General features: G+C 33.2%; 1 protein-coding gene across 2 annotated transcripts; it reads right to left on the bottom strand.

Moving 5' to 3' along the window:
* Positions 1-689: 689 nt before the first annotated feature.
* LOC113697971 (WAT1-related protein At5g64700-like) lies at positions 690-6,063 on the bottom strand. Of its 2 annotated transcripts, none has more exons than XM_072056736.1 (7): positions 5,759-6,063; positions 5,589-5,651; positions 5,304-5,420; positions 2,164-2,413; positions 1,632-1,790; positions 1,396-1,493; positions 690-1,078 (listed from the first exon to the last, which is right to left on the bottom strand). In XM_072056736.1, the coding sequence occupies exons 1-7, from the start codon at positions 5,950-5,952 to the stop codon at positions 880-882; spliced, it is 1,080 nt and encodes a 359-aa protein (XP_071912837.1). In that variant the 5' UTR covers positions 5,953-6,063; the 3' UTR covers positions 690-879. The 2 variants fall into 2 exon arrangements, with proteins under 2 accessions (XP_071912837.1, XP_027073410.2); XM_027217609.2 differs by having other exon boundaries at positions 1,396-1,547; positions 5,759-6,060.
* Between the last annotated feature and the right edge of the window lie 9,861 nt (positions 6,064-15,924).

Below are 15,924 nucleotides of genomic sequence, written 5' to 3'. Positions count from 1 at the left end.
TTTATAGACACCACCGCTTGTTTGATTCTATGGGCCTGAAAGGCCACGTAACCGGCTTGATAAATCTTAGTTTATCGTTCTGGGCTCGATAGTTTAGTTCTGGGCTCAAAAGTTGGTCGGGTAACGAGAAATTTTTAGGCCTCCTGGAGGAGTAGTCCTCGACATAAGTTTTGAGAATTGGCCCAGTCACAGGCTCAATGGTCCACTAGTCATCTTATTATTCCTGTGATATTAGAACTACAGCTTATATACTGTAGATTTGTTATGGGAAAATGAAGTACGTGGTCATTAAGGGGCTTTCCTGCCCTTAAAATGAGGAGAGGAGCAGCAACAATTGTCCTATTCCGACTAAATAAAGACGTTGTATTCGATTATCATTTATATGGCATTTACATATTTATTATGTCGAGATTACATGACATACTTTGATTCATATGATATTTTGTTTGTGACGGTCGTAATTGACAACTATCCTAACTTCATCTTTAAAATGGGGTGAACATTATCTCATTCTAAATCTTTATTTACCAAAGAAAAGATTTGTTGTGAAAAAAATGTAAAACCAAAGTGACATTAACATCATTTAAATTAAATTTTCAATCATGTGAATACATAATATTTTTGGACCCATCATTTTATTCTCGAAAACTATCTACACCCTTCAAGAACTTGAAAAACTAACCAAAGCGTCCTCAAAACCTATTTTATAACTATCTTTTTATTTCACATATCAAAAGCTATTACAATGTCATTTTCTCCAAAAACTCTAAAAAATGCAATCCAAACAGGATTGATAGTAGTTTCTATAAGTCTCTAGATAGCTAACATATTTCAGACAAAGTTAACAAACGCTTGCTTGAGCTTGATCACGCCTTGGATTCAAACAGAGGAGCAAGAATTCTCAGTTAATGATTGCTTTGTTGTTCTTCCCACTGGTATTTCATCCTGCCGTGCGGAGTCTGATTTTTGTGTGTGAATAGTAGTTGAAGAGCAATTCCCTTCTGCCTTGCTTTGCTCTTTACTCATGCCCGATAGTACACAGTAGAGGCCCATAATCAGCAATAGTGCTCCTAAAACACTGGTTTTAAACGGCAAAATTTTCTTCATGAGTAAATATTTATAACTTTAGAAATTGTTTATGGGAATTGGGTAGTTTCCTAAAAGTTATCAATTTGTGGACATTCGACCTTTTGACGTTGAAATCCACATTTTTCATTTTATATGTCTAATAGAAGGTTTTTTTTTTTCCAATTATCAATGTAATTTATGCTTTTTCATAATTGAAGTTATTGAAAAATATAATGAAAACTGAATTCTCCAAAACTAAAAAAAAAAATTAACTAGAGTATAACGGTCACAAAAAAATTAAAAGAAAAAAAAAAACAAGTGACTTACGTTCCTAGGCTGATTATCTCCCCAAAAAGGACAGCTGAAACACAGATTGTGAACACCAGAACAAGTGGAGTCCATATGGCTACAAACACTGGCCCTTTCTGCTCAATAACCCAAACTTGCAAGTAAAATGTAATACCACTAATTACAATTCCCTGTCAATTATTATCTTTGTTGTAAATGATCATATAAAGAAGCGTTAAATGTTGTGACAAAATTTACTGATTATTTAAACTTACACAGTATGCAACGGATAAGAGTCTAACATTCCATCCAAGCTTCCATTCATTAGGATCTCTTTCCAGAGAAATGGCAACAACAAATGAGTCAATTGTGCTCATGAAGTTTTGAAGAGTTGTGGAAATGAGTTTTGATGGATAGCTTTTCAATAGGTCGCCCTGTTTTCAATCCAGTGTCAGTACTTAGCTATTAATTCACTTTCTTCTAGTTAATTAGAAGGACAAGAAAGGTAAAACTGTCACTACAAGTAGTAAACAAATAGGTAAGCTTATCCCACAAATACTATGTCTGGATTCAGGTATTTCCACTGATAAATTCTCATTCTTGTGTAGGGTTGTAAATGAATCGAACAATTTATAAAACAATTCATGAAGAATGAAGTAATTTATATGTGTGGAAGTATAGGAAAATACACGCAAGAGTTGATCAAATCAATGCTGATTTATAGTCATTCATTTTCTTGTGCATTAAGCAGGAAACTAAAAGAACGAACAGAGGAAAATTGCTTTCATCAAAGTCATTAAGCTTTACCTGGAATACAATCCACGAACTCCACAATATGTAGGCAAGAAACATTAGAAATACACCCTTGATCCATGTGGTGCTAGCAGGAGCATGACCCGGATTTTCTAGGCTGTGACTGTTGAGCAAGTGATGGTGAACCAATAGTCTTAAATTGGGGCCATGGAAGAAGGCAATGGTTGCTGCTCCTCCTAAGCATAGTGCTATTCCTGCAACCTTTGAAATTCCAGGTATGGTCTTCAGGTTGAAACTTTCCATTCTGTAATGATTAAACAATGAGTGTATTTGGATAATTTTTTTTTAAAAAAATATTGTAGTGCTTTTTTGATGTGATGTATATAGGATCAAAAGGTGATAAGAAAATGTGTTTATGATATAAGCAGATAAATTCGTATCAATAATTTACTAGTATTGGGCATGTTAAATTCGACACCAGTTTATTCATATAATTTTATTTCCTTGATCATAAATTTAAATTGCTTATTCTTTTTTAGTTTTATTATTCTATTAAAGTGTGCCGACTGTCATTGAACTTTTCTAAAGTCTCATTTACTCAAATATAATATATTTTGTGTATGAAGTGTTGAAATGCCCCAACAAATGTATTTTGCACCCAGTTGCTATAAATTCTATCTATTTTAACCGAGTAAATAGACCCAAAAAAGATGAAAATTAGATATGAAAAAAATAGACGGAATGACCCAATTGATAACATTAAAAGAATAATTTGATTAATTGACACGAAAACAAATAGTGTAATCAACTAAATGAGATTTTAGACAAAATTGGAGATGGTGATGCACTTTATCCTTTTATTTATCTTGTGAAAAATGGGTTAAAAGTAAAAGGGATAATTTCAGAAACCTCCCTTGAGGTTTCTAACAATTTCACTTAGCTCCCCCCAATTTTAGAAAATTACACTGACCTCCCTTGCTTTTACTATTTAAATAACATTATAGACCCATTAGGCTACAATTATATAAGTATTCTAAAATACCGTTATGCAATATCACAACATCAAAGAAAGTGAAAAAAAGGTTTAGTGATCAATTTAACCAAAAAAAAAAGTAACAAACACTTTTATCCAAATTTGCTACGCTTTCACGGTAATTGTAAACCCAAAATCTCATCAACCGTTTAATCAAACTCCAATTTAACTCCCAAATTCTATCAATTTTGGTATCATCAAAATCCCAAACTCTACCTGAATCAGTTTACAAATAAATCATAACCACCACCACCAACTAAAATGCCCTCAAATGCTTCCTGTCCTAAATCAACACTATATTTTGTCTATTGGCTAATCTCACACCTCAAATTATAAACCCAGCATCTATCGCATATCACCTTCCTTGAACAGAAGACTTGACCAACCACTATTGATGTCTATGCCAAGAGCAACCCCATACTCCAATGGCGTTAGGAACAGAGAAACTAATCTTTATAACAAACCACCACCAATACTTATAAATCAAACAAAAATGAAACTAAATGAGGATATTAGATTCTAGTACGTAATAAACATAATAGCATAACCCAGAGTCATCCCTTTTTCTCTTCCAGTCATAGCCCATTAATTTCATTTTTTTCCTCTCTATCACAACCATCTTCATCATCTCCATCTAATTTGACCATGAAATTTTCATTTGCTCCCTCAATTTGTAATTTTGGAAAATTTGATTCTTTAATATATGCAAATTATAATACGAGAAGAAATGAACAAGAAGGCTGATTGTTAAGTACCATTAAAAGAGAGAAATAGACAAGAAATAAACACTTCGAGTTGGTTTGTATGGAGGTGTAGTTGATGGGTGGAAGAGACTGTGGGATTATAGGCAGGAAGGAGAGAATAATAAGAGATAGAAAAAAAAGGGAGGGAAAGAGAAAAGAAACTGTTGTTAATTAAAGTAGAATTGGGAATAATGACGAATTGTTGCAGATTTTTATATTTTCTTTTACTTTTGGTTTGGTTTTTGTATCCCACACATGTAGTAAATTATCTATTAAGTAGAGGGTATTGTAGTCATTTTATTGAACCGAGAAAGATTAGTGTAATTTTTTAAAATTGGCTCAAGGGAGGTTTCTGAAAGTATCCCAAAGTAAAAACCACATGAGAACGACACCTAGTAGCACTCAATTCTTTTTTCCCCGAGAACCATACCATGATTGTGCTAATGTATCTCAGTTATCCTTTGTTGTATGCTATGCCATGGCACTTGCGACCCCAAACTCTAAAGTTTAGACTAATTTCATTCAAACGTGAACTCAATTATTTCTTGTGGCTAGTCTAAACTGCATGAATCTTAGGCGGCTGGGGGCTGCTCTAAATGTTCGACCCCTCCCGGCCAATCGACATTGTGAAGACAGTATTGAGCTACGTTTAGAAAATGCATTTCACATCAATCTTTTGTTCATTAAAGTAGAAGACAAAAGAAAACTGTATCCAGAGGAACTGAGTCAATTATAGTCGTGTTAAAAACTAATTAAAATGCTGAATACCAGAAGTAAAAGTTTGAGATGCAAAATGGGATATTGTGGAAAATCTTAAAAGGTGCTAGTAGATATATAACACTGTTATTTGAACTTCTCACTTTGTCCTGCCGTGCTCGTATTCGACTCTTCATTTTATACTAAATTAGCTGCGTCGACAAAAACTTGATAACCGAGTCCGAGTAATATAGATGTAACAACCATTTAGTAATGTTCTAATCATTAAACCCTTTCGTTAGTGCGATTACTTTACAAAAAGAACTTTAGTCAGTGGATCCAACAAGCACTGATGTATAATGACTTTATCAAGAATTTGCATCAAGGAATCAGTTTTATTCATAACTATCATGGGTACTTGATTCTATTTGATTTGGTGTTAATAAATTAATGAACTAAAAGTAACCTGTAGTGCCTAGCGACTCAATTTAACTGGTCACTGTAATAATGCCTTTTTAATTACTCTATGGCTGGAAATTCTAAAGGAATTAGAAGCCCTTTTTAGGTAAGGAGCAAGGACAATATAAAGGGATAAAACACCTTTATTTTTTTAAGCTTCCATTCCTCCTCACATTCTCTTGAAAATTCGAATCTTTAATGTGACAGTGAGGACAAAACACTTCTAGATATAGACACAGATTGAACTATGAATCTTATTTTACCTCAATAGCACTGCGAGGAAGAAAGTAATCACTGGAATTGTATTACCAATGGCAGCAGCCAACGGTGCAGATGTGTATCCAAGAGCCAAATTGTTCAAATTCCAGCTCAATGTGATCCTGAAAATATAAGTACATCTGACCTCAAATTTAGAAAAACGTCAATAAAATTCAAGGATTTTAAAGGGGAAAAGATTAATTAGTTAAACAAAAGGAAGTCAATGAAAACACGTTCAAGGCAAGAAATACATAATATATGTCGCTAAGAGATTACTACTAACATCTTACCCAAAGAGTGAAAGCATAAAAATCTTGATGAATGCTGTTACGGTTAGAGGTGGCGCAGTTTTCCTGAAAATTCACCAAGATATACATATTTGAGTATTGAGAAAGAGATTGATTTCATGAAAAAAAAGGCAGAAAAAAGATTGATATTCTAAGATTCAGCAGATTAATACCACTCAAGAAAGATGGTTATAGGCGCTAAGAACACTGCTGCAATAGCTTGCCTGTAGAAGACAAGTATGTAAGTCTTCATACCATCATTTATTGCAGCCTTGGAAACCATATGCATGCCTGCATAGAATGCCGATATAAGCACTGCAACTAAGCAAGGTTTGTAGCCCTCCATTTTTTCACTTGGTTGTGTCATGTACTGAGCTGCACTGGCCTCTTGTTCTTGTTTGGGACTCAACTATTATTGCTCAATTTGGTTTTCTCGACAAGCCAGATTCCCATTTTACAGAAATCAGATCTTTATATAGAAGTTTATGAATTTAAAGCTCCAAATGTGCTTTCACACGTGATAGAAGAAAAGTATAAAGAAGTATGGATTGGAAAGGTTGTGCAAACTTGTCTACAGAAAACCAATGTTTTGAAATTCGGACTGACCATCGACTCGGTAGAGGTCAGGGGTCAAAGGACTCGATTGCGGTCGAACCCATCCAAAATCCGATGACATCATCATGATGTCATAAATATATATTTAATTTTAAAAATTAATATATAATGTAAAATTTCTAAAAACATATTAATATTAAGAAATGAGGTTCAATGCATGTTTGAAGTTTTTAAGATACATTACAAGAAAATACAAATAAGGTAGTATAATTAAGTAGCAATTTATGCAATTTACAATTTAATGCATATTCAACAAGTTAAGAACCAAATTAGAGGGCTTATTTGAAAAGTAATACAAGAATTTAAGGGTATAGCTATAAGTTCTAAAATGTTTCTAGGTGTAATAATAGTTTTCTAGTACTCTAGGGGTCAAATCATAAAATTGATAAAATATTTCTAGGTGAATTTTTTACTTTCTTTTTTTAATGTTTTATCCCTTTTTTTAACTTAGATCTTCCATTGGAGTTGTTTGAGAGAGATTTATGATAGGATATATGAAGAGATTTAAGAGTAGTTAAAAAAAACAATCGAAAAAGGAAAATAGAAAAGGCAAAAAAGGAAAAGATAGAAAAAAAAACCCGATTCAAAGTGGTTCTTCTAGTTTCCAATCACACCTGATTTTGACTTGATTTGTCTGAGTTTTTATTTCACGATTTTTTAAGACAACTCGGATCGAATGACTACCCAATTTCCGATTCAACCGGTTGAACCTGCCAGTCCGATTTGAGTTTCAAAACATAGCAGAAAACTTGCATATAATGTTGAGCCATGATATGATAGACACTGTTGGCTGCAACTATCGTTAAAAGGGACTTGGTGCAGGTGTGGTTGGGGTTTCCATACGATTGTATAGTGGTTGGATTTATTATTTTAATGAATTTATTGCTAATTCTTTACAATTGTATGGTTGTGCGATTGTTGTATGGTTGAGATTTCCTTATGATTGTATGGTTGTTGACGTTATTATTTTTCTTACAGTTATATAGTTTTTCCTTCCAGTCTTGTTATTTTATTAATTAATAATATAAAATAAAATAGGAGGAGGACATAAACCTTACCTCTTCCTGAACAAGTACGATGAATATACCAAACTAAAGTAGAAGTGCTATTCGTTTACAAGAATTTGCAAGATTTTGAACTCGAAGCCTACATCTATGCAAGGAAGAGAATCCATGATGATCCATATTGAGCTCTCCACGGGCTTGTCTTTGGAGACTAGCAAATGATGTATATGGTTAGTCAATGAATTCCTACAAGCACACGGGGTCGATCGCAGTAATAAATTATCCAGAGTATTTCAGGGTCAAATTCACAGAGATGAGTTAATTTTCTACTTTAATTATTCTAACAAAAATAACAAAATTTAACCTCAAAGAATGTTTTAATCACTACTTGAGAAATTAAATAAATACTCAAATCAAATAAGATATAGGTGAGAAACCGATTGGCGAAAGACTAGGGTTTTAGATTTTGATCCAGGGTTTGAGTTAATTATCTAGTTAATTTCTTAACATGCTAAGAACATATCACACACAAGGACCTTAAATTATCTCTCGAAACATCTAGGTTGTGCCTAAGTAAATCTCATGTCTCTTTCGAGATCATAAATATTTAATTAAACCTTTTATAATCTTAGGTGATATAATTACATCATACAAATCCTAATCTATTCTCGTGACTAGGTTAAGTATGTTTATTTATCTTGTATACGGTTGTATATCCATTCTCAGTTCAATACAAACCCTAAGAGTATGTCTATGGTGGCCAAACATAAACATGTAATTAAACCAAGATAAATAAATCAAGACAAAAGTTAACAACTTAATTATGATAAATAATCAAATCTCCTTCACAAAACCCTAACCCTAGAAACAATTTAGTTCAACATATTCATAATTAAAATCAAGAAGTCAAAGAAACAATACAAATAAGAAGATAAAAGTAAAGAAAACTTCTCAATTTCCTTTGCTTTGATCCCCATCTTGATCTTTCCCTTTGATTCTTCCACGCTTTCACCTTGATCTCTCAAGAAAGAAGATGTAAAAAGGATGAACTAATGTTTTTCCTAATATTTTCTCCTCCTAAAAATGTTCTAAATAACTCCTATTTACAGTTGTCTAAAGTTACAATAGAATCCTCCTTGAAATAGGTTTCTTGAAGTGGAAGAAAAGCACTTGGGATTCTCAGTGACATGTTTTCTATACCAATCTAATGTCACCAATAGTATTGCGTCAAGTGTCATGTTATTATTTAAATTTGTGTTAAACCAAGTCAAGTTGAATTATTAGAAAATTAAAGTGTAAATAATAACAAGACATTTGGCGCAACACTATTGGTGGCATTGGATTGGCATAGAAAACATGTCACCGAGGATCCCAAGCGGAAGAAAAGTGCATGCAAAACATATCCGACAATGACCGGCGTGGTCTAATGACCGGCACCAGTCATTGATTTGCAACTTCAAATTCAAGAATTTGGTGATGTCCGGCGCGATGACCGGTGCTAGTCATTGGTGCAATTTTTTGGAATGCTCCATTCGGCCCTCGAACTTTGAATTCTTTGCATCTTTTCCACCCAATTCCTTCAATTGCTCGTCTCACTACTTGCGACACCAATATAAAATCTCTATAATTTACATCCTATCAATGGTAGAATGACCTTGTAGAACTCCAACATTAACTAGCAAATCAGCTGGCATATTTGCTTCTTGAAAGCAATGAAAGAAGTGACCAAGTGATGGTGATCAAGCATGTGTCTCCTCCACTTCTCTTTGAATGGACCATCGGCAAGCATAAAAACCTTTTAAAATTCTGATTAGAACTTGAGAATCCGATTCGAGACTAGAGTGACAATGCCCGTGGGATATACATAGTTGCAATCCAAAAAGAATTGCCTTAGCGTCAGTTTGAAGGCCATTGAAGTTACCAAACAAGCAAGAGAATGTCGATAGTATTTTCCCCTGAGAATCTGGTAGGACGCCAACCCTCTCCACTTGGCTCAGGATTACCTTTGAACTTCCATCAATATTAAGCTTGAAAGTTTAATCTTCCATCAATAATAAGAGAATAGCTGCAAATTTCTTCTTACACACAATAATAATCGGCCAAATTATACTCTCATAGTGCGCCTTATTCCTTTCTATCCAATATTCCAATCTATGAAGAGAGACTTTACAATTATATTGTTGGTGCATTTATCATTTAAGAAAATTATATAATCCCTTTTGGTACTATCAATTGCATCATCAATTTTGGGTACTATCATTAATCAGTTGGATGAAAATAGTGAAACGCTTTCTGTTGTTCCATCTATTTTGAGGACCAACACCACAAATAATTGAACAACTTTGGTGATTGAAGTCATATTGCCATTTTCCATCTCACATTGCCACGTGCGATGGTGTAATCTTGGGGCCAATTTCACTTTTGCTATCTGACTATGTGCACAGAGATTATAATTAACCTTTTACCTTATTGGATTTTTGCTCCTCATTGGTCCTTGCGAGAAGTCAAAGAGAATCCACGAGACTTCAAAAATGGTTGCCCCTAGATAGGAAAATTTTATGACGGTCAAAATTAATTATTTGGCATGCCTAATTTTCACACTAAATACAATTTAAATAAGATTGTTGGGCTCTTATTTGTTCAATTAGCGGTAGTTTACTGGTGAAAATAGTGCAATTCAAATATCTTGAATCTCATCCACCGCATTTGATGTTTGTTTTGCCGGAAGAAATTTAGTTAGACCTGCTAAGTAACTGTTTCGAAATGACAAACAAATTTTCATCTTTCCGGTATTCTATGGTGCCTGTGATTGTGCAATTCAACTAACTTGGATTGAATACATTTTTTTAAATAAAAAAAAATGAAATTTTATTAAGATGAAAGGAGATCCGCTTGAAGTGCAGATGGTACAAAAGATCGAAATGATTGTCTCCATAAATTAGTCAAACCATGACAATACCAGCATCTTAGTAAAACTGTGAGCTGCACCATTCGAAGATTGTGGTATCCATGTAGCTTCCCACTTAGTGAAATTCTGCTCAAGTTGCATCATCAATCACTACTCCTCATCATTTTAATCATGTTTTGAGTGTCACCTTCGAGAACATAATACATGCCCAACTCAATTAGCAATTTGGCAAATTTTACTGCATAAGTTTCAATCACATTTGAAGCTAAAACACCAGGGATCTAGTTAGATAATCCAGCTATGAAATTGTCCGCATCGTGACGCACCACTACTACCTCAATACCAGATGAACCATCTGAAGCATCGAATACTATTTAGTTTGAAATTCCATAATTGCATTCCTATATAACCCTCAACCAGATAATGTCATTATTTTTTTTTTCTTTCGTGTATCGTCTGAAACTCAGACTGGAAGCTAAACGGTTCTAATCAAATTAAAATTATTATTTATTTTTAAAATTTTAAAGAGCTTGAGTCAAGCTCAAATAAATGATTTTTTTTTTTTTTGCATATGGATTTCAAATTGATGCTAATTGAGTCAAATTCAAACCTGATTTAAAACCATACAAAACACTAATGCTCTGATATTTAATTTAATCAGTTGATCACCCAACTTAAGTAAGTTCTTAATGAGTTAAGGTCAATCCAGTTGGATAGTTTACGTGGCCTTTCAAACCTAACTGTGACATTCTATGAAGGCAAACAAAACTTTATATTGAAAAAATGTTAATTATTTTACCAAACTTTAAGGAGGCAGCTTTAATTAACCATTCAAGACAATTATTATTCGATTTAGCGTGGAAGCTACCATATCCTGGCATGAATATTATTCAACTTTTCGTTTTATTTTTCCACACCGTCACCTCATTTCCGACCAACTTATATAACAAGCCCCCGCAATCAAGCTCAAGTGCAAGAATTCTCAACAAACTATTGCTTAGGAGTGCTTCCCTGTGGAATTTCGTCCTTTGAAGTTGTGTATATTTTTGTGCATGCGATGCTAAGCACATTTTTCTTTCTCCTTTCTTTCCACATTGACCACAATAAAGCTCCACAATCAGCAGTATTGCTTCTAAACACTGGAAAATTTTTATCTTCAGTAGTTATCACTGTTTGAGAAAATAAATATTAGGACAAGTGGAGTCACATGGCTTGAAAAACAGTCCCTTTAATTTCTTCTCAATAAACCAAACTTGCAAGTAAAAGGTAGTACCACTAACCGAAATTCCCTGTCCTTTTTCAATCGTACGAGAAGAATCTTTATTATTTTATACTATTTTTTTAGGAGGAAGTTTCTAATTAAGTTGGACTTACACAGAAAGAACAAGTAAGAAGTTTGATATCCCATCCCTGCTTCCATTCATGCAATAGTGGAGTTAGGACCTATGGTAAGTGTGGACAGTGTTGTATACTCAAAAGAATGTCATTATTATGCATGGATAAAGTTGATTTAAGATTGTGTATTTATCAATTTTTTGTTTTAAACTTTCTACATTTATTCAACTAGGTAGTAATCTTGCATTTTAATTACAAGAGAGACACCAAAAAGAAACTGGTTGTTTAGGGAGATAGTTTGGGGGAAGATGAAATTATTCAACAATTATTGGCGTTGGAGGGAAGGGGTGCAGGGAGGGCAATTACGGTAAAAACATGAAAATTTGTAAAACTTTCAATTTTAGCCTCTAAATTTTGTAAAGTTTGGGGGGAGGGGACAATTGGCCGTCCTCAATACAACCTATGTTTTGAAACTTGAACCAGGTAATGACTCGATCAAGTTTATGAGTTAGGGATCAATGGATTCAACCGATTAGATCAGGGTTCAAATTGGATGACATAATAAATACGTTATAAGTATATATTAATTATATATAATACATATAATGTATAAAAGTTCCTGTTAAATGTGTAGTTTGCAACCTTACATACATATTTGATGAGTTTGGATTTAATCCAAAAGAACTCCATTGGAAAAAATTTTAAAAGTTATATGTAAACAATATAATTTGAAAAATATAATGGGTTGATTTTATACTTTATTAGAAAAATAAAGGGTGAAAGTAAAATTATCTCAAAGTTTTAGGACATTTAAAGTTAATAAATGCCAAACCTAATGTGTCCTTCCTGTTTCTTCCTTACGCAACCCCCAGTTCCTTTTCCTCTTTCATTTTTCCCCTGTTTCTTTTACTTTGTTCTCTTCTTTTATCACACACACATTAAAACTCTTATCTTCATTATTTTCTTTTTCCCTCCTCTCTCTTCTCTTCCCTTCTTTGCTCTTTCTTTTTTTCTTCAATTTGATTTCAAATCTTTCAAGAACTTAGAGAATGGAATTTCTCTCTTGGGTTTGCAACTTCGATTCAGACTAGTTTTACTTCTTAGAGCTAGTCAAAGATCAAAGGAAGAGAAAAAGGCCTTTGCCTCCTGTTGTCCTGTTGGTTGTATGATGTTGCTTCGGACTTTTCATAGAAAGAAGAGTACCGCATTTGAAATTATACCTGAGATGTGGGAACAGATACGCGGATCAATGAAGGCAGGGCAAGTAAACGGGAAAAATCGGGATTCAATCAACTTTGTCAATTCTCGGTCAAACTAGATTTTTGATTGAATTTGATCAGGTTTTTAACAAATGGTTTTTTAGTGAGATTCGAACTAAATACTTGGCCGATTCCTAGTTTGACTGGTTGGACCGATTGATTCGATCAGAATTTGAAAACATTGTACACAACATGGCTGGCCCATGCCTTCTTGGGGATCTCTTTCAAAACCAATGGCCATAATTAATGACTGATTGGTCCAAGGAAGCTTAAAAGCTATGCTGTGCAAATGAGCTTTTAGAGGGTAGTTTTGGAAATCTATGCCTTGTCTAAATGAGAAGGTCCTTTTATTCCATATAAGAAGTCAATAAGGGAAAGATAGTATAACTAACCTTAATCCTAACGAAAGTGCAATTAGCCTAAGACTACAATTTACCAAGAGCGAAGTAGATGTGTGGTCTGAATTTGTTTATAAAACCAAGTATCATCTGCTCGATCAAACGAGATGGGCAACTGTCCGTCTTCAACCTTGAAGAATCTTTAAATTGACTTGAAAATTTTTAAAATTTTCCATATTGTCCTATAATTTCACCTCGTAAAATTTTTAAAAATTTCTATATTCCTTTATTTTGTTCTCCTAAGTAAAGTTCTTGAAGTCTACTATTATCATTAGTTTATAGAGATAATTTCATAAACCCCCCTTGAATCCCTTGAGGTTTCCAGCAATTGCAAAGAGCTCCCCTCAAGTTTTAAAAATTACACCTATTTCCCTTGCTTTTGAGGTTTATGTAACAATATAGGCCCAATAGCCTATACTTTTTCACAAATATCCTAAAATAACCTTCTTCTAGATAACAAGACAAAACAAAACAAACTTTTAATCTTTAACTTCTTATACATGACATACTCACTAAAATAAATAGAGTCCAGCGACTCCAACTCATCTCAAAATCCATTACTTGCTAATTCTTATCCAATGCAACTCTTTACCACCACTACCAATACTAAACCAAGAAATGCCCCTATGTCCCCAAGAATATAATTCATTATTGCTCTAGCACACCTAGAAATAGAGACAAAATTCTACCTTTATAGTAAAATCACAATCAATAGGCAGAAATAAAAGAGAGAACCAATGAGTTTTTTAATTGCTAGACTTTTTTACTTAACAAACATAATGGTCACTTCTTTATCTTCCAACTCTCAATTTCATTTTTTTTCCCTATATCACTGCCACATTTTTAATCTTCCCCTAGTTTAACAATAAAAGCCACAGTCTACACGTTATTAATTTGGTGACTTCAATTGGCTAACATTTGTAAAGAATAAAAACATTGAAATAAAAAACGAAAGGGTCTAAAATTTTTATAGTAAGAAAGAATCAGGAAGACAAAAAAATACTGATAAAATTTGGAAATGATAAAAAATTGATAATTGTGTGGTTGGTAACAATGAAACACAATATTTGGTGAGAGGGAGAAGCCATTATAGAAGGAAAAAAAGAGAAGAGTAAGAAAGAGGGAGGGAGCGAGAGAGGAAGAGATGAACATTAGGAAATGGATGGAGGTTGTTCTTTGAGATGAATAAATGACAAGTAAAACAATAAGAAGTATTTTACGGCTTTAAATGTCCCTTTATGAATTAACTATTAAGTGAAGGATATTTTAGTCATTTGATTGGACCAAGGGAAGTCTATATAATTATTGAAACCTCAGGGGAGTTGAATGAAATTGTCAAAAATCTCAAGGGAGGTTTCTAAAATTGTCCCTAGTTTACAAATGATGGCACGTTTAAAATGAAAATAAGTACTAGTTGAAAATTTAGGGAAAAAGGGAATTTCAAAAGTTTGGGCACATAAAAATAAACATAAAATTTTTTTTGTTGTCTACTATACAAAAAAATTTAGACAACAAAAAAATTATCATCTAGTTGTTATTGTTGCAAAATACTATATAATTTCAATAAAATTCACACAACTACCATACTGGTTATTAACATTTGTCAACAAAATATTTGCCTTAATCCTAGTAATTGCCTCCTAATCTTGGGTCCTAAATCCACCACTGATTACGCCATGATAATAGGAAAATATTTGGGTTTTGTTTCTGGTGCACTTTTTCTTTTATTTTGTTGTTTGTTTATCTTTTTCATATTACCTTGTACCTATCACATCAGTCGATTTGTTATTAGCCAGCCTGATTCTGCCGACGCTTGTTTATCTTTTTCATATTACCTTGTATCTATCGCATCAGTCGCCTTGTTGTTAGCCAGCCTAATTCTGCCGACACCTTGGCTTTTGATCCCCTTAGCTTGATAGCTTCACTTCTCAGTCTCGAGTTTTAAATAATGAATGCATGTCAGAATTGAGAGAATTATGAATCTGGGGACCAATCGATTCGACCAAAATGAACCCATTAATGAAAACGTATCGAAATTGAAAATGCATTTTGGCAGCGATGGAAACATTTTCCTTCAATCGCTATCATGAAAAACCCAATTAAGAGATTGAATCAACGGCCTTAGTATGAAAGTATGTCCTAAAAGAAAACTCAGAATGGACTAAATTCCTCTCAGCATTAGAACATCTGTTTTGAAGATAATAAGCTGCTTTGCTCAGGCTTCGAGGGAACACCAAATTAAGCCAAAAAATTGATCGTCTTTGGTGATTGAAATAGCTGATCTGATAAACTTTCGATAGATGTTAGTAGCAACCTCTAAATTTGCGCAACTATATCAGAAAATGATAAAAGTGCGAAACAGTTTTGATATAAACTGGGAATGAAGTAATTTTCTATGAACCATAGAGAACTGGCTAAGGTTCCGTTTGATAAAACTAAATCTGAATTCTGAAGTCTGAATTCTGAAATCTGAATACTGAAACAATTAATTTGCTGAATTTTAAGTACTGAAAAGAAATATATGAATGTCTGAATTTTAATGTTAAACCTATTTATACTGTTTGACAAACATTTATAACTGAATGCTTAATAAGTTAAATTTGACAAATTTGCCCTTATATATTTTCATCCAAAAAAGAAATAGAACCTATGATTTAATTAGCTAAAAATGTAACTTATTAAATCAAATTAATCAAATTAGGCATGAAAATGATAATATTTATTTTTAAATCAAATTAATATAAAAGATGAAATATATTATATGAGGAGTATGGAGAAGATGTGAAAATCATTCAAAAGGGAGAAAAAAGAAATAGAAAA

This window comes from Coffea arabica, chromosome 7c (genome assembly GCF_036785885.1).
Source record: "Coffea arabica cultivar ET-39 chromosome 7c, Coffea Arabica ET-39 HiFi, whole genome shotgun sequence".
Classification (NCBI taxonomy): domain Eukaryota; kingdom Viridiplantae; phylum Streptophyta; class Magnoliopsida; order Gentianales; family Rubiaceae; genus Coffea; species Coffea arabica.
Note: the sequence above shows the minus strand (reverse complement) of the source record. Positions and strands in the feature narration are given on the sequence as shown.